Source organism: Canis aureus, chromosome 2, assembly GCF_053574225.1.
Source record: "Canis aureus isolate CA01 chromosome 2, VMU_Caureus_v.1.0, whole genome shotgun sequence".
NCBI classification, from domain to species: domain Eukaryota; kingdom Metazoa; phylum Chordata; class Mammalia; order Carnivora; family Canidae; genus Canis; species Canis aureus.
In genome coordinates this window covers 63,077,078-63,096,196 of record NC_135612.1, presented here as the reverse complement: position 1 = coordinate 63,096,196, position 19,119 = coordinate 63,077,078, and the positions used below count along the sequence as shown (strand labels likewise).

Below are 19,119 nucleotides of genomic sequence, written 5' to 3'. Positions count from 1 at the left end.
TTGCCCCCTGCTGCCCTTGGGCCTCAAGTGGCCAGCGTGGCCAAAGGCAAGTAGTGCATGTTATGGCTCAGTGGTGTTGACCTTGCTAGTTAATCTTCAGGAGATAGCTGAAGAGAATTTACCATTCCTGCAATGCTTCTTGTCAATAAGCAGTTAGTTTGGGCCTGGGCAAGGACAGGGTAGAAGACAGAGATTAAATGACTAGTCAGAGTGTAAACCAGAACTGACTCATTTTTTAACTGCCCCCACCATTAATCTGGAGCTAATGGTGTGGCAGGGACTGGGAGATCTGGTTTTCTGTTGTGCTGATTAGTAACCTTGGGCATGTGGCTGAACCTCTGCCTGGAGTCCTCAGCTGTGCCCAGGGGAACTTTGTTTTTGAGCTTTTCCCTCTGTCCTTTTACAAAGGCCTTGTGTTAGCTGCCCCAGGCACATGTACTAGTGGTGATCTCCCCATTTCAGCAGTGGTTGAGCCAACTGAATCACGTGTCCACGGCCACATTCATTGCTAGTTGGTGGTGGTGGTGGTGCGACTCGGCGGCCTGACTTTTGTGTTCTCCTTAAAAATTATCCTTGTTCCTTTCCTTTCAGTTTTATCATTTTGTGATTCTGTCTCATTTTTGAAGTATTAGAACTGCCTTCTGTGACCTAAATGATTATGTAAATATCATAAATTGCCTCGAAACAAATAACCACACAAAGCTGTAGAGGTATTGGCATACTTAAGTTAGGTTTTAAACATTATGTTTCTTTTTATTTTTGTTTTTCTAATACTGTAGTGTTCTAAGAACAGAAGCATCTGGGCTGAATGGAATTTAGCATCAAAAAAATCCTCTTTCTGTTCAGAAAGTTGTAGAGTGCATAAAGATGAAGCAGGCACCAGAAATCCTTGGCAATACAAACGGAAAGACTCAGAACTGTGAAGTGAATCGTGAATGTTCTGTATTCCTCAGCAAAGCCCACCTCTCTACCAGTCTGCAGGAGGGGGTCATGCAAAAATTTAATGGCCACGATGCCCTTCCCTTTATTCCATCTGAGAAGCTGAAAGATCTAACTTCCCGTGTATTTAATGGAGAACCTGGTGCTCATGATGCCAAATTACGTTTTGAGTCACAGGAAGGGAAAGGACTTGGGACACCGCCTAACACCACCCCTATCAAAAATGGCTCTCCGGAGATTAAGCTGAAGATCACCAAAACATACATGAATGGGAAACCTCTCTTTGAATCTTCAATTTGTGGTGACGGTGCTGCTGCTGTATCCCAGTCAGAAGAAAATGGACAAAAAGCAGAAAATAAAGCAAGAAGGAGCAGGAAGAGAAGCATAAAATACGACTCCTTCCTGGAGCAGGGTCTTGTCGAAGCAGCACTGGTGTCCAAGATCTCAAGTCCCTCAGATAAAAAGGTATCTGTGAAGAGTTGTGGCCAGGGGAGGATCGTGAGGGGGGCCTCTGCGTGTGGGGTCGGGCGGAGGTGAGGAGAGGCTGCCATGCATCTGCTCTCTAGTTCTCCCCGTCTGCCCGTGGCCTGGGCCCCTGCATCAGGATACCCTAACATTGCCCACCTTTGGCCTCTCAGCAGATGTTGAGCCAGTGGTGAGGCCTGGAGAGGTTAACTAAGTGATCAAGATGAAAGTGGCTCAAGAGGTAAAACCAGTTTCTAAACTCAGGTCTGGCCAGTTCCAGAGCCCTTGATCTTTAGACTGTACTCTTTTTCACTGATCTTCTCTCCAGAGACATAATTTAACCTAATGATAGAGGTGTGTGGGGATCTAGCATCGGGCTTCTTAAATTTGTGCCATGTGAGGAATAGGGAACAAAGCTGTGTTATGCAGGAGTACTCCTGTCCTTCCACATGGTCCTCTGTCCACTTAGCTTGTCTCCTCTACCAGGGGTCCAGCAGATGGTCTGCCTCCTTGAGGACCAAGGTTGTGTTCTTATACCTTCATTTTCTGGGTTCCCAGTGCAGAGCCCAGCATTCGGAACACATCTGAGCAAGTGTTCACTCATCAAACACTGGGTGGAAACCCCCAACCTATAGTGAAGGAATGTAGTGGTTTATGTCACTGTATCTTAACGTGGCACTCAGGATGGCCCACTACTTAATTTAAGTCATACAAAACAGTCAGGGAACTCTGGCCTTGGCTGAAGGAACTAGGGGGGTGCCAGGGGCTGGCAGTCTATACAGTCTATATGAACAGAATTTGGAAGGTGCCTGGTGCCTGTTGGTCTTTACCTGAAACTCCAGGTTCACTTGCAGGGGTGGGCAAAGGGAACCTGAAACCGGTTTGGGTTGGAATATTTAGTTTAAAATTACAATTGAGGAATTTTATTTACAACTTTCACAGATAAGAGGGGAAATGGCCACAGTTTCCTTGAAGTCATTAAAATAATGAAAGTTTTTAAGGGTTTGAAAACAGTGTTTTAAGTGCTCAGGAGCTGTTTAGCTTTTGCTAATGTAACTCCTACGGTGAACTTTTTAAAGATCGATTTAGTGAGCTGGGCTGATACAGTGGGTTTTGAAATGCCCATGATTGTAGGGGACCTCACTCTTTCATAAGGGAAGAGGCTGGTGCAAGTTCTTTCCTGCTCTGCTACTTGATTTTGTAAAGACTTGGGTAAAATTCCTGAATTTTGACTCTCCATCTTCAGTATGGAGGTGATACTACTCATCTTTATGGGGCTGTCGTGTGGCTTAGATGACAAAAAATATAAAACTGGGATACCGTGGAGTAATCAGCTGGCGTTTTTTGAGGTACTCTACCTATTATTACACCAAGCATATCCCGCAAAGAAGAATACTTCTGATAGAATAAATAAAATTATTCTGTAATGCAGTGTGTAATGTGGCAGCTCTAGGCCAGCCCTTACCACCATGCACACTAATCCTTTTAACAACCAGTGAGATTTCAAATCTGCTGTCCTTGGTTTACAGATGAGTAAACTGAAGCCCAAACCAATTAAGCTTTTTGCCCAAGTATGTAGAGCTCTTAAGAGAAAGCTGGGGAATTCACACCCAAGAGGGGGCTATGCTGACTGTGCTTGTCCCACTGGAGGGCAGAACTGAGAGGGGTGTGTGGTGATAGTGGCCCTGGTCGGGTCTTCAGACTCCTAAAGTCACTTGTGTTCTCAGGTGGAGAAACAAGCTTACAGCCCCAGGACTCAGATCAACAAATGAGGCTGAGACCTGTGGCCACGCCTTCCTGATGTCCTTGTCACTCTGGGCCCTTTCCTGCGAGTGATGCATGTGCTCCAGAGAAATGACAGATACATGGCTGGGGAGTGGGAGGGTCAGAATATGGATTTGATCTATGAAAATTCTTTTTGGACTAAGTGAATAAAGCACCATTAAAGACCATCTACCAGGCCAAGGAAATCAATTTATGTAGGTTCATAATGTTGATTACCTACTGTGTGTGCCAGGCACTGTGCTAATTCTTTAGCTAGAGCAAGGGACAATTTTGATGAAGTGATAGCAGGGGAAGCATGTTCCTTTTTTTTTTTTTTTTTTTAAGATTTTATTTATTTGAGAGAGAGTATGAGTGGCAGGAAGGGGCAGAGGGAGAGGGAGAAGCCGACTCCCCGCTGAGTAGGGAGCCCATGTCAGCCTGGATCCCAGGACCCCCTGGAGATCATGACCTGAGCTGAAGTCAGTTGCTTATTAATCAGCCTGAGCCACCCATGTGCCCCCAGTATGCTCCTCCTTTAGGGGGGTGTGTGTGTGTGTGTGTGTGTGTGTTTTAAACCTATAGTCTGATTAATCTGTGGATAGAAGGCTGGGTTTAGAAGTACTTATTGGATGTGTTAGTATGTCTTTTGTTCATTTTCAGATTGCAGCTAAGAAAGAGTCCTGTCCAAATACTGGCAGAGATAAAGACCACCTGTTGAAATATAATGTCGGTGATTTGGTGTGGTCCAAAGTGTCCGGTTACCCTTGGTGGCCATGCATGGTTTCTGCTGATCCACTCCTTCACAACTATACCAAACTTAAAGGTATTGTGTTTATGGATTATTTTTCCATCTTTCCCTTTCTGCACTTACTCTTTCTAATGTGCAAACTTTTTTTTGTTTTTACTTTTCCATAGCCCTACGATGGTTCTTTCTTTTTTTTTTTCCTATTTAAAAAAATTGTGCTAAAATACACATAAACTCTACCATCTAGACCTTTTTTTTTTTCCCCATCTTGACCATTTTTAAAGGCACAGCTCAGTCGTATTAAACATTTTCACATTGTTGTATGGCCATCACCACCATCCATCCCAGGACTCACTCATCTTGTGAATCTGAACCTCGGTGCCCATTCCTGCTCCTCCCAACCCTTGGCACCCACCGTTCTATTGTCTGTCTACTTTTTGTAGTTTTAGTTTGCAATTTCCTAAGGATTAGTGATGCTGAGTGTCTTTTCTTGTGCTATTGGCCATTTTTTTTTTTAAAGATTTTATTTATTTATTCATGAGAGACACAGAGAGAGAGAGAGAGAGGCAGAGACAGGCAGAGAGAGAAGCAGGCTCCATGCAGGGAGCCTGATGTGGGACTCGATCCTGGGTCTCCAGGATCACACCCTGGGCTGCAGGCGGCGCTAAACCGCTGCGCCACTGGGGCTGCCCGCTATTGGCCATTTTAATGTTTCTGAAGAAATGTCTATTCTAATCCTTTGCTTATATGTGAATCGGATTTTGTTTCTTTGTTGTTGAATTTATGTCATTCATTTTTGCAGCTTTAAAGTTAATAATTGGTTCAGATGTAACACATTGTCATTTCTTTTTATATCCAACTCAGATATGTACTTTATTGATTGAATTAGTATTAATAGAGGAGTGGTCTTGGCTTTATATTGGTTTCCAGGTTTTATGATAATTTATTATTGTTTAGATAAATAGTGATTGCTTATTTCAGCATGATTTTCAGAAATCATATTTTATACTACCAGTTTATTTTTTAGGCCTGTGGGAAGAAGGAAAAAAATAGAACTATTCTTCTTTGGCATCATGAAACTTGGGAATATAAATTGGTCCATAGAGCAATTGAAATTAGAACACATTAAGAATATATTAGTGATACAGATTAGAGTAGATGCTAATTTAAATATTAATTGGAGAGCTCACAAAACAGAAAAACTCATGTGTTTTGGAGGGAAAAATGAGTTCAGGTGGTTTGAGATTCTTGTAGAAAGTTCTTCCAGAGTAGAGTTTGAATTCAGTTTGAGGAAGGTGATAGATGGTGAGCACAGTGTTGGAGCTGAGCCAAGGTAGTGCCCAACTGATCTTTGCACCCTTAAAAGGTGTGGTGACTAGAGCTGTGGGCTGGGCCAGGCGGCCTTCCCAACCCTCTAGTACTGCTGATCAGTCAGCCTTATATGACATCTTAGGGGTATGTGAGTACATGTCCCCTCCTGTTCTTTGACTGGAGGCCTGAGCTCTCACAGGAGCAGCATTGCTGCTCTCACTATAGGTTGGGGTGCTATTGGCTTGCTGTGTATGTGAAGCAGATGGCTGCTGGGGATGGGGTACAGGGGAGCCTCTCTGGTAAACAGCCTTGAGAGGAGATGGGTTCAGGATGAAGGGGACTATGTTTGAGTCCTGAGTGCCTCTGTCTGAGTCCTGCCCACCTTCCTGCCCCCAGGGGTGGTTAGACTCTGCCTCAAGGTTCAGGAAAGCATATCTGCTTACGATGTGTGGTGGCCAGAGAAGACCCTTTGGGGTGGCTTTAGCTCTGACTTCATGGAGGACCTTTGGCATCCTCAGCTTGATGGAATTGGGGAGTCCCTTCCATGAGGCTTAGGGACCCCAGGATGTACCCCAGAGGATTCTAGACTTGGTCAAGTATGAAAAAAACTATCAGTTGAGACAGAGGCTGGGCAGGCACACTGATGTGCCTGAGTGCTGCTGGTTCCTTCCCAGCTCCTCTAAAACCATGCCGCAAAGCAAAGTGGGAGTCAGTGTGGGCATTATGAGTCTCATGCCACTGGTCTGCCTAACCTATCACAAGCAATTCCTTTTTTTTCTTTTTTCTTTTTTTTTTTTTAAGCAATTCCTTTTTAATGTCTGAGGGTTCCACTTCGTATGAGGCCCTCTCCCTCTGCCTATGTCTCTGCCTCTCTCTCTCTCTCTCATGAATAAATAAATAAAATCTTAAAAAAAAATAAAACCAGATATTTTATTGTATCTATCCTATCCCTTTCCCCCAGACACCTCTGGGACTCTTTTCTGAAAACATTCCGGTTTGGCCAGTTATTTCCCTGCAGGATCTTAGTGTTGGGTCATTTACTTTAAATAAATTTGTACCCATTCTTAGTGCCTTTATGTCGCCAGATGTGCCCTGGCTTTCATAGCAGTGCCATCTTGTCATTTGTTTGCTTTGTGAAATATTTTTGTATTATTGCTTGTTCATTTTTTATTTAAACCCCCCCCCCCCAAAAAAAAAAAAAAAAAAACCTTCCCAAGCGCATGGTTCAAAGTAGAACAATGCAGCGGACATCCATGTACCCTCAGCTATATTTGCAAACTTTAAACGTTTTGGTGACCTGCTCCATCTCTTTCTGAATGTGGACACTCTCCTCTTGGCCAACCCATGTGAATGTAGGCTGTAGGTGTCATGGTGCCTCACCCCTAGATGTGCCAGCAGAGATTTTTTAAGAACAAGGACTGCTTTCCACACAACTGAGCACCCAGCCACATGTAGGGAGCACTGTATCAGTGACTCTGCCCCATCATCGTGGCTCTTGCTTAGACTTCCCCAGTAATCTTCAGTATTTTCTCTGTGCCTGTTTTTTCTTCACTCTGGATTGAAAAGGATGCTTGCATTGCATTTAGCTGTCCTGTCTGTTTAGACTTCTGCAGTGTACAACAGCACTTCCTGCCCCAGCCCATTCTCAACTGCTCTAGTCTCTTGTGATCAGATTCAGGTTCACAAGACGATTCAGGAGTACCTCTTGGTGTTCTTGAGGGAAGGGGCTTGAGCTTAGCCCTTCCCTCAATACCTGCCTTCTTGCAATGTGTTTCTCTAGGAATTATTTGGGGACACAGGGAAGGCAGCACTCATAATCACAAGCACATCAACTTCAGAAGACTGGTAATGTGCATTTGAAAAGTAGTCCAAAAGGAAGGGAGCCAGGGTGAATTCTCTAACTGATAGGATAGTCACATGACCTTTGAAAAGAGAAGGAGTCAGAAGAAACAGAATGGGGAGCCGGTGGTGGTAGTGACAGAAGGACGCTCCCTTCAGTTGAATTTCATCAGGAGCTCTTGGGGTCAGCTATCCCACTTCCCAGGAGGTGGTGGCCAATGGAAAATATAGGCCTTTTTTGTCATTAGCGAGTGATCTGTGGCTGTGGTTGGAGATTAGTTTCCCCTGCTAGTCTCACCTCATGGTGTCAGCACTCATGACCCATGGCTCTATAAAATGGTAACTGTTGATTTTTGTCTTGCTTTCTGTGCTTAATTAACTGGTATTTTTCTGTGAAAATGAGCTGCTTCTTAAAAATTTTGTTACATAGTATAGTCCTTACCCTTTTTTTTTTTTTTTCATTTGAGAGTGAGAGAGAATGTACAAGCAGGAGGAGGGGCAGAGGAAGAGGGAGAAGCAGGCTCCCCACCAAGTTGGGAGCATGATGTGGGGCTCAATCTCAGGACCCTGAGACCATGACCTGAGCCAAAGGCAGACATCCAATCATCTGAGCCACCCAGGCTTTCTGTCCTTACTCTTCTAAAAAAAAATTTTTTTAAAAAGATTTTACTTATTTATTCATGAGAGACACAGAGAGAGGCAGAAACACAGGCAGAGGGAGAATCAGGCTCTCTGCTGGGAGCCTGATGTGGGACTCCACCCCAGGACTCCAGGATCATAACGTGAGTCAAAGGCAGACACTCAACCACTGAGCTACCCAGACACCTTAACATTTAAAAAAAAATTTTTTTAAATTCACTTTAATTAGCATATAGTGTTTTATTAGTTTCAGAGGTAGAATTTAGTGATTCATCAGTTGCATATAGCACCCAGTGCTCATTCCCTCATATGCTTGTCTCAGTGGCCATCACTCAGTCCCCCAACTCCTTATTCTTACTCATTTTACATTTTTTAAAAAAATATTTATTTATTGGGCAGCCCCGGTGGCTCAGTGGTTTAGCGCCGCCTTCCGCCCAGGGTGTGATCCTGGAGACCCAGGATCGAGTCCCATGTCAGGCTCCCTGCATGGAGCCTGCTTCTCCCTCTGCCTGTGTCTCTGCCTCTCTCTCTCTCTCTCTCTCTCTCTGTGTCCCTCATGAGTAAATAAATAAAATCTTTAAAAAAAAATATTTATTTATTTATGATAGACACACGGGGGGGGGTGTGGAGGCAGAGACAGAGACACAGGCAGAAGGAGAAGCAGGCTCCATGTCGGGAGCCCGACACAGGACTCGATCTCGGGACTTCAGGATCGTGCCTTGGGCCAAAGGCAGGCGCCAAACCGCTGAGCCACCCAGGGATTCCCCTCATTTTTTAAAAAAGATTTTATTTATTTATTCATGAGAAACACAGAGAGAGAGAGGGGCAGAGACACAGGCAGAGGGAGAAGCAGGCTCCATGCAGGGAGCCTGACATGGGACTCGATCCCAGGTCTACAGGATCACGCCCTGGGCTGAAGGTGACGCTAAACCACTGAGCCACCCGGGTTGCCCTCATTTTACATTTTGATGCTCAAATTGTCCCAAATTTAACCAGCAAGAGTCTCATGAGGTCCCTTGAGCAGTGTCCCTTTGACCTCTCATTCGGACTTTGAGCACTTCTTACATGTGGCCCAACAAGATGTTCCTTGCTCATTTTATACTTTGTTTGCCCTAGTCATGGAATCATCCGTTTTCTTGGGAAAAAACTTGGATCTTCTTTAGAAGACCGTGGTGTGTAGAAGCCCAGATCTGGGCCCAGTTGTGTTCATTGCTATGGGAGTCAGAGGATTCACCAGGGATGTGTAAAGTAGCACTCCAGGCAGTCCTGAGACTTGGCTCCAAACAGCAGCTCTATAGTGGGTGGGAGTGACATGGTAAGGGGTGGGTGTGCTTTGGGGGTTTAGGTGTCTGTGTTGGGCCCAGGGACCTGAAGAAGGGGTGGCTTCTGGCACAGAGCTGGTTGAACATGGGGGCCTTGTGAAGTGGGCATTTTCTTTTACAACTGCCTCACCCTACCCCCTACCCAGATTTTCTCTCCTTCTTGTTTTTTTTTTTTTTTTTTTGTGTGTGTGTGTGTGTGTACTTCTTTTGTTTTCTTTTTAACTTATCATGCTTGGATTTATAGATGTGCTTGAATTTGGATCTTAGTAATGTACTTAGACTTTAAAAATTGAAGTATAATCTACATGCAGAAAAGAATACACCTCCATAGGCTGCAGCTCAATCCAGACTCTTTTGAAAGTTCAAATTTCCTTTGAAAAGCTAAGTTAATGAAAGCTTTAGTAGCATTTTTGTGATATATAGTAAGCATAACTTGTCTTGCTTGCTATCTACAAGGGCATCCAGATGGATGAGCAGCTTTGAGACCTGACTCTATAAGTTGGAAACAGAAATAAATGTATGTCTTAGATATGGTACTGTGAAGAAAACTGAATTCTGTTGCATCTGGGAGCTTCACCATCTTCTTGTACACCTTTATCTCACTAGTCTTCTCATCAGATAACTGGGGAAATTTTTGTCCCTTTTTCTGTTATGGAAGGGAACCCTCATTGCCTTATTTCTAAATTCCAACATTTTCTAAAACTATTACAGGTCATCTGGCTTTCTTATATCTTGGGTTATTTGATAGTATAATCTTCTCACTGATTTTTTCCTTTTTTGCTTCTCTCAGTACTAAGTGAGGTTGTGTTAAAATCACCCACTGTGATAATGAATGTGCCTATTGTGGGGATCCCTGGGTGGCTCCACGGTTTAGCACCTGCCTTTGGCCCAGGGCATGATCCTGGGATCCTGGGATTGAGTCCCGCATCGGGCTTCCTGCCTGGAGCCTGCTTCTCTCTCTGCCCCCCCCCCCCCCCCCCCCCGTGTCTCTGATGAATAAATAAATCTTTAAAAAAAATGAATGTGCCTATTTTTTTGCCATATCGCGTTTCTGCTTTACCTATTTTGGTGCTCTAGTGCCCCCCAGGGGCTAAACCAGGAAATTCAAGCATGATGATACTTGTCCTGTATTTCCTTAGAACTTTGTGAGGTCATGTCCTTGGGATTTTTGTCCCTGTGCTCTATTCTTGCTTCTGTAGACACTTGTCTGCATTTTTTTTTTTTTATGGCTTCTCTTCCACCCTGGAGCCTTGTCTGTATGTGGGGTCCATTCTGCATGCATGGGTGACTGCTATTAAAGGATTCTGTAGAATCTGTAGAGAGACTGGCTCAGTCTGGCTCAGAGGCTCAGGGGCCACCTTAAGTCTGCTGGGCCATGATGGGGAGGAAAGGATTGTAGTGAAAAATTAGGTATTTGGGCTATTATTGGTGGAGGAAAGGTTTTCTTAGAAGGGATTGTAAGAACCAACCATGATTGATGAACATCAGAAATCACAGAAGAAATAATTACTAATAAATGGTGGGATAGCTGGTTAATTATGTGGTAAAATAAAACTGAGATTTTCACCTCTCACTTGAACCAAATAAATTTATTTATTTATTTATTTATTTATTTATTTATTTATTTATTTAAAAAGGATTATTTGTTTATTCATGTGAGGCACACAGAGAGAGGCAGAGACATAGGCAGAGGGAGAAGCAGGCTCCCTGAGGAGAGTCCAATGTGGGACTCAATCCGAAGACCCTGGGATCATGCCCTGAGCTAAAGGCAGACGCTCAACCACTGAGCCACCCAAGTGCCTGCCCCTTCTCTGCTTTTCTTCCACCTGACTTGTAAGGAGCATTTTTCTGTGTAATTAACTATTTTTAAAAAATAATGTAAGTTCATATAGTGCATCTTATCTTAAGCACTATAACAGATTTTCTTCATTACGCGAATGCTGTGGTGTCGTTTGTAGTCCTTTTCATGACCAAGGAAAGTTCTTTCCAAGTATTAAAGTAATGCAAGAAGTCCCAAATCCCTTAATGTATCTTTGAATTCCAATTTGAATTGTAAAATCAAATCAGTATATGCACTTATAAACAGACCAAATTCTACTGAAAGGTTAACAGTGAAAAATAGTTCAATCTTCTCCTTAGAGCTAATTATTTTTAGCTCTTCCAACATTTGCTTCTAGTTTTAATTACTATCTTTTGATTTAACATTATTCAGATATTTTCTGTTGATTTTTTATTATGGAAAATGAAGCTGGATCTCTTCAATTGTTTCTTTTCTTCCCATCCTCTACATATAATTAACTCTAACTCAGTTTTTTGGTGCTTTTTATTTGTTTTAATTTTTAGCCTACTAGCTAGCCACTCCAGGGGGCAGATTAACTCACTGTTTTTATTACAGCAAACAAGTATTTACATAATTTTGATTATGATTGCAAAATATCATTCAGTGAAAAGCAAAGTGTATTAGTCGCCTTTTCTTTTTTTGTACAACTTTTTGTTTTTCTTGGAGTTAATTGTTGCCTGCCTGCCTTCTCTCCTTCCTGCCTTCCCTCCTGCCTGCCTGCCCACCTGCTTGCTTTCCTTCCCTCCTTCCTTCCTTCCTTCAGCTCTACACCCAACATGGGGCTTGAACCCATGACCCCAAGATCAAGAGTCACATCCTCCACTGCTGAGCCTGGCAAGCACCCCTGCTTTTCTTTTTATTATTATTTTTTTAAAATTTTATTTATTTGTTCATGAGAGACACAGAGAGAGAGAGGCAGAGACAGGCAGAGAAGCAGGCTCCATGCAGGGAACCCCACATGGGACTCGATTCCGGGTCTCCAGGATCACGCCCTGGGCTGAAGGTGGCGCTAAACCACTGAGCCATCCCGGGCTGCCTGGAAACCTGCGCTTGATTACCATTTTCTTTCCTGCTCCTTGGACCTCATCTTTTTTTTTTTTTTTTTTTAAGATAATTTATTTATTGGGTGCCAGGGTGGCTCAGTCGGTGAACCGTCTGCCTTCAGCTCATGATCCTAGGGTCCTGGAATCAAGTCCTACATTGGGCTTTCTTTTTTTTTTTTCTTTTTTTTTTTTTTTACATTGGGCTTTCTGCTCTGCAGGAAGTCTGCTTCTCCCTCTCATTCTGCCATTCCCCCTGCTTGTGCTCACTTTCTCACTTGCTCTCTCAAATAAGTTTAAAAATCTTTTTAAAAAAGATTATTTATTTAGAGAGATGGTGCATGAGCAGGGGAGTGGCAGAAGGAGAGGGAGAGAGAATCTCAAGCAGACTCTGGGACTGAGCCTGGAGTTGTCTCCTAGAATCTTCCGTTTTCCTCCCTCAATCTGTATCACTGGCACCCTTAATCTTATGCATAGCAGTAATCTTAGACTTTTTAAAAGTGCTTTCCCGGGTTACATGCATTGTTTTCTGTGGCTCTGCACTGTGTTCACTCTTGGTCAGTTTTTCTTTTCTGCTGGAGTATATTTTTGGGATTCTAAGAAAGTGTGCATGGGAGGTACATTTGATTCCCTGTCATTCAGAGGATTCCACTTTTGTGGTTTGGCTCATAGAATTTTATGTTGAAAATAATTCTTTTCAGAATTTTGAAGGTTTTACATCATTTCCTCCCAGCATCAGGGGTTGTTCTTGAGGGCAGCCCCGGTGGCGCAGCAGTTTAGCGCCTCCTGCAGCCCAGGGTGTGATCCTGGAGACCCGGGATCGAGTCCCACGTCGGGCTCCCGCATGGAGCCTGCTTCTCCCTCTGCCTGTGTCTCTGCCTCTATCTCTGTGTCTTTCATGAATTAAAAAAAAAAAAAAAGAAAGAAAGAAAGAAAAAAGTACTTCACCTTGTTGATTTTTTTTTTAAAGATTTTATTTATTTCTTCATGAGAGACACACACACACAGAGATACAGGCAGAGGGAGAAGCAGGCTTCATGCAGGGAGCCCGACTTGGGACTCGATCCTGAGTCTCTAGGATCACTCCCTGGGCTGAAGGCAGGCGTTAAACTGCTGAGCCACCCAGGCTGCCCTTTGAAGTACCTTGTTTTTTTATTTTTTATTTTTTTAAGATTTTATTCATTCAGATACAGACACACACACACACACAGAGGCAGAAACACAGGCAGAGGGAGAAGCAGACTCCATGCAGAGAGCCTGATGTGGGACTTGATCCCGGGACTTGATCCCAGGACTCCAGGATCACTCCCTGAGCCAAAGGCAGGCACTAAACCACTGAGCCACCCAGGGATCCCCTGAAGTACCTTGTTATCCTACTTTTTGTTCCGTGGACATGGAAGCTGCACTTGTCTCTTCCCCCAACAGCTCAAATGTCACAAACATGTGCATTGGTGTGTGTATTAGATGAGACACTTAGGATTGTTTCAGTTCTGAGACATGGTCTTGTGTTTGTGTGTGTGTGTGTGTGTGTGTGTGTATGTGTGTTTTTTTTTTTTTTTTGACAACTTTCTCTGTTTCTCTCGCTAGAAGAGTAATTACTTGGGTACGGTACTTCCTGGGTTGATCTTATAGGTTGCTTATGGAAGTAGATGTTTTTCATCTTTCTCTTTTTCTTCTTTCTGAGAGATTTTTTTTTTTAATTTTTATAATTTGTTTATTCATTCATGAGAGACACAGAAAGAGGCAGAGACATAGACAGAGGGAGAAGTAGGTTCTCTGCAGGGAGCCCAATGTGGGACTCGATCCCAGGACCCTGGGATCACGCCCTAAGCCGAAGGTAGATGCTCAACACTGAGCCACTCAGGTTCCCCTTCTGAGAGATTCTTAACTTACTTTCCAAGATTTCTTGCTATTTTTTTTAATTGTATTTTAAAGTCTCTAATCACTCTTTTTCTCTGTTCTCTTTTAATAGCAAACTAGAGATTTTCTTTATTAGGTGTCCTCTCTTCCTGGAGTTGTGTGTGTGGCCTTGCAGAGACTGCTTATTTCTGTGTATCTTGGATTCATTTATGCTGAGGCTTCCCTGGGTCTTGGGGGTCCTTGACACTGCATTTGTGTTTGAGAGGGCACCACTCAGAACTGCTGCAGCATGTATGTGAGGAGACTCTTAGCTTATTATTATTATTTTTTTCTTAGCTTATTTTAGAGGGTCCAGTTGGTCATTGGCCTTGTAGTTGGGAGGATCTCCAAAAGACTGGAGAAGTTTTTCCTTTGGGGTGTCTTGGTTCTTTAGGAAGTGTTCTTGGATTTCTTGTGGCCAGCATTCTCTATGAAGAAGCAGGGGCTAGCAGTCCTCCCATGGAGATCCCTTTTCCTCCCTCCACTTGACACAGAGATCTGACCTTTTATTATTTATTTATTTATTTTTAAATATTTAATTTTTTTATTCATGAGAGATACAGAGAGAGAGGCAGAGACATAGACAGAGGGAGAAGCAGGCTCCTCACAGGGAGACCATGTGGGACCCGATCCCCAGACCCGGGACCACGCCCTGAGCCAAAGGCAGAAGCTCAAACACTGAGCTATCCAGGCATTGAGACCATTTTATTATTTTTAATTAAAAAAAAATTCTTTTTTTTTTTTTTTTTTTTTTTAAGTTCAACACACGGCTTGAACTCACAACCCTGAGATCAAGACCTAAGCTGAGATCAAGAGTCAGATGCTTAACCGACTGAGCTGCCCAGGCACCCTGAGATCTGACTTTTTAACCAGCTTCCTTGTTTTCAACTTTACTCTTTCTAAGCTGAATATGGCACCTCCTCGCTTGGATTTTGGGATCAAGCGTCTCTTTCCTCACCCACCTCCCTTCTGGCTGCACTGTAGGATGTGGCTTCTTCCTTTATTCTAAGAGGAACAGCAGTGGACCTCTTGGGGGGTTACCCTGTTGCCTCATGGCTGCCCTCAGAGGTCATTGGTGTCCTAATTCCCTCTGTGAGCTTTGTGGGTGAGGAACTGGCCCAAGCTTGTCCAGCTGGTAGGTGATGGGTTTGGTTTGGGATTTAAACTTAGGCTGACAACCAGTCTGTCCCCTTCATTGCTGCAGAGTCCCCTCTCTGTTGAATGGCCCCTTTGTTGATATCCTTTCTTGCCTTCTTTATTTGGTAATCTTTTTAAGTGGATCTTGGAAGGGAGGAGATGTCTACGTCCATTCCTAGTTGAATTTGAATCTTATCTGAGTCCCTGATAAATGCATTTCTTTTCTCCTTGACGTGGAGCATGGTGGGGATAAAAAGAGTAGAACTTTTTTTGAGGTTAACAGACTCAAACAGCACCAAATAAAACAACTTCAAAGCAGCTTCCAGCTTCATATCAGTAATTATTAATAGACTTGCCTAATTTCATCCCAAATTCCAACTTTCAAGTTCTAACATTTTATTTCAAAAACTAGGTCAGAAAAAGAGTGCACGCCAGTATCACGTACAGTTCTTTGGTGATGCCCCAGAAAGAGCTTGGATATTTGAGAAGAGCCTTGTAGCTTTTGAAGGAGAAGGACAGTTTGAAAAATTATGCCAGGAAAGTGCCAAGCAGGCACCCACGAAAGCTGAGAAAATTAAGGTGATAGATGTTCCTTAAGTATAATTTTAGACCAAAACTTTAATTTTATTCTTATTTATCTTATTTTGAAATTATGGTTGCTTGATATATTGTAATGGCTTATTTATGTCTGTCATTGTTTAACTTTGCCCAAGTATGCTGTTATAAAACATGACAAGTTTCATTAGAGACAGTTTTCATTACTCATTTGATGATAGAGGTAATTTGTTTTATAATTTTAATTATTTTGTATATACGAAAATATATAAAATGTTATCTATAATATATAATGTGATGAGAACTGATTTCTATTTTAAAGAAACAGTTATTATATTGGGCTGAGTACTATATAAAACCTTCAAGTTAATTGGCTTTATAGTGTTTGATTTCTAAATTTATCTGGAATTGTAAAAGTATCTTTCTTTAAAGTGGATTAATTTTTTTGCTTATATAAAGAAATTTACAATGTCATATGTTTTTCTTTTCAGCTGTTGAAACCTATTTCAGGGAAATTGAGGGCCCAGTGGGAAATGGGCATTGTTCAAGCAGAAGAAGCTGCAAGCATGTCCATAGAGGAACGGAAAGCTAAGTTCACTTTTCTCTATGTGGGGGACCAGCTTCACCTCAACCCTCATGTAGCTAAGGAGGCAAGCATTGCTGTGGAGTCTCCGGCACAAGTGGTAGAATCCTCAGGAGTCATTGAAGAAGCTGCTGATAACCCCAAGTCCCTGAGAGAAGAGGGCATTCCCATCAAGAGAAGGCGGAGAGCCAAGCTGTCTGGCTCTGCCGAAAACCAAGAAAGTGAGCCTGGGACAGTAAAGAGTACTCCTCAGAAGGTGGCAGAAGCTGACCCCAAGAGAGGAGTTGGGTGTCCTCCTGGAAGGAAGAAGAGCGTGGCCTCCACTCCACGGAGCAGGAAGGGAGATGCAGCATCCCGGTTTTTGGTCTTCTGTCAGAAGCACAGGGATGAGGTCAGCACTGTGTTGGGTTCTGAGGTGTTGTGTATTTATTCTGGGGATTTCCTGAATTTGAGGGACATCCCTTCAGTGCAGTTCCTCTACTTCTCAACATTATCAGCATAGTCTGTAGTGAGCCTGGCTGAGATTTTAGGTTTAATAAATAAATATTGTTAGGGAACAGTCATTTTCATCCTTGGGTGCAGAGATGCTTGGCTCTGCACTCTTGGTTACAGAAATGTCTCTCCCATGGTGGATGAGAAGATATCAAGGACAGGAACATAACAACAATGAAGGTATTTGAACACTTTTCTTGATTGTCGTCATAGAATAAGGCATCTTTTAGTACATTGTAAAGCTTGATTGTAAAGAACTGAAGGGATTAGGTCTCCGTTTTTTGTTATGTTTGATATTACTTGAAGTGAGTGGGTTGGTAGGGCTTTTCTCAGGTGATGCAATGTGAGAAATCTAGTATGTGATTCACTATGTTGCACATTAAATGATCCTCTCAGTAGATGGAGAAAAGGCATTTGGTAAAATTCATTGCTCTTTTTGTTATTGTTGTTAAGATTTTATTTATTTATTCATGAGAGACACACAGAGAGAGGCAGAGATATAGGCAGAGGGAGAAGCAGGCTCCTCACAGAGAGCCTGATGCAGGACTCGATCCTAAGACCTGGGGATCACGACCTGAGCCAAAGTAAATGTTCAAGCACTGAGCCACTCAGGTGCCCCAAATTCATTGTTCTTTGATACAAAGTTAGCAAGCCAGAATTAGAAGGTGACTTCTTTACTCTATTGAAAGGTATCAGAAACTTTCAGCAGGCATCATACTTACTGATGAAACTTTAGAAGCATTCTCTTTAAAATTGTGAACAAGACAAGATACCTATCCTTAACCACTTACATTAAGTGTTGTAGAGAAAATAGCCAGTATGCTAAGGTAAGGGAAAGGAATGTTGTTTGCAGAGGTGGGGAAAACTTAAGAGAATCTACAGAAAATCTTTAGAATTAATAAAAGTTCACTAGGACTGCTGGATCGAAGATCAATATACAAGAACAACAATAATGAGGAAACATAATATTAAGACAGAGACCATTTGGGGCACTTGGCTGGCTCAGTTGGTGGAGCATGTGACTCTTGATCTCAGGGTTGTGAGTTTGAGCCCCATGTAGGGTATAGATGTTACTTAAAAATAAAATCTTAAAAAAAAAAAAAATCTTAAAAAAAAGATACCATTTATGACTGCAACAAAAAAAAAATAGGTACCAAGAAAAAAAATATAACAGAATATGTATAACTTGGAGAAAAATAACTCTTAGTATTTTACCAGACCTAAGTAAACAGACATGTAAACATATAGGAAGGTTCAATATTCTGAAGTTGAAGTTGTCAGTTCTCCTTATATTAAACTATAAATTATGTATAATCCTAATAAGACTCCCAATAGGAAATTCTTTGCACTTTTTAAGTGCAAAGATGATAAATAGCCACATTTGAAGAGGAGCTTGGCCTGAGGACTTGCCCTGTCACACAGGATATTCTGTTATTGAAAGCAGTGATATTTGTGCTGGGATATTGAGGGCAGTGACAGCGCCCAGAGTAGAGCCCAGAACAGGCTCTTGAGCGTGTGGAAGCAGATGGGAAAGGGGTGCAGACAGCTGGACAAGCTGGTTGCTTGGGATGGGTGCTGGGCGGATGCCAGTGGTTTCAGAACTCAGCCCCTGTGGAGCAGCTTTGTGCTTTGGGAGAGAGGAGGTTTTCTTAAGCCAAACTGATCATAGACCTTTGGGGAGCTGTGAAAGTTTATGTGCCAAGTATACCATGAACAAAATGAAAGTATGAACTATGTGTACAGCGCTCAGACAGTTCTGAAGGCTATGAAAATGGCAATTTCTAGAAAAGCCTGGGCAGCCAGTGCATCCATGAAGAGATGCTGCTCAACCTTGCTGGCAGCCAGGGAACCGCAAGTGGCAGTCAAGATGAGGGTCATGCTTCACGGCCACCAGGTGAGCAACACAAGCCAGTACCTCAGAAATGATGAGCAGCAGGGGGAACCCCCATCCAGAGTTGGAGGACCATCATTCCTTACACTTGGTTTCAAGAGAAATTTGGCAATCTGTAGTCGAATTGAAAATGCATGTTTTTGATGTATTATAATATCATGCCCAGCTATTTGCCCCAGAGAAATTGGCCCTTGTGCCCAAGGAGATAGTGTAGTATTCAAAACAGAAAGGTTGTTAAAGGAGTGACAGCTGTGGTGTGTGTGCTCCTGCAGGACTCTGGACACCAGTGAAGTGAGCCCGCTGGAAGTCGGGGGCGGGGGGAGAGCAGGCTGTTGAAGGTGTGTACATCCCACCAGTTCAGTATCAAGTGTGAAAAGTGTAGCATAGCCACCTGTTTTACCTACTTCCCAGAAGAGTAAATGTGTAGCTCTGGATGAGTGTCCTCTGTCTCAGAGCTGAGACGTCATCCCAGGGAGATGCTGGCATTTGGTGGAGGAGCTGTGGTCCCTGTTGGATTTGAAATGGTGCAGAGCACTGAGCAGTGTGAATAGTGGACAGCTGGACATCTGGATTGCTGCCTGCTCTGGGACCCTCGAAGCAGCCTGCCAGCTGCACTCCAGCCTGTTCCCAGTCTGTTTCTCCATGGTCTCTCCACTCA

General features: G+C 43.0%; 1 protein-coding gene across 1 annotated transcript in view; it reads left to right on the top strand.

The window, feature by feature from the left end:
* Positions 1-19,119, top strand: part of NSD2 (nuclear receptor binding SET domain protein 2) — an 85,679-nt gene that overhangs the window by 24,606 nt on the left and 41,954 nt on the right. Inside the window, exons 2-5 of the mRNA XM_077876379.1 lie at positions 780-1,404; positions 3,829-3,991; positions 15,353-15,519; positions 15,987-16,469. Of these exons, the coding sequence (XP_077732505.1) occupies positions 868-1,404; positions 3,829-3,991; positions 15,353-15,519; positions 15,987-16,469 (1,350 nt within the window). The 5' untranslated portion in view covers positions 780-867. The remainder of the gene's footprint in view (positions 1-779; positions 1,405-3,828; positions 3,992-15,352; positions 15,520-15,986; positions 16,470-19,119) is intronic.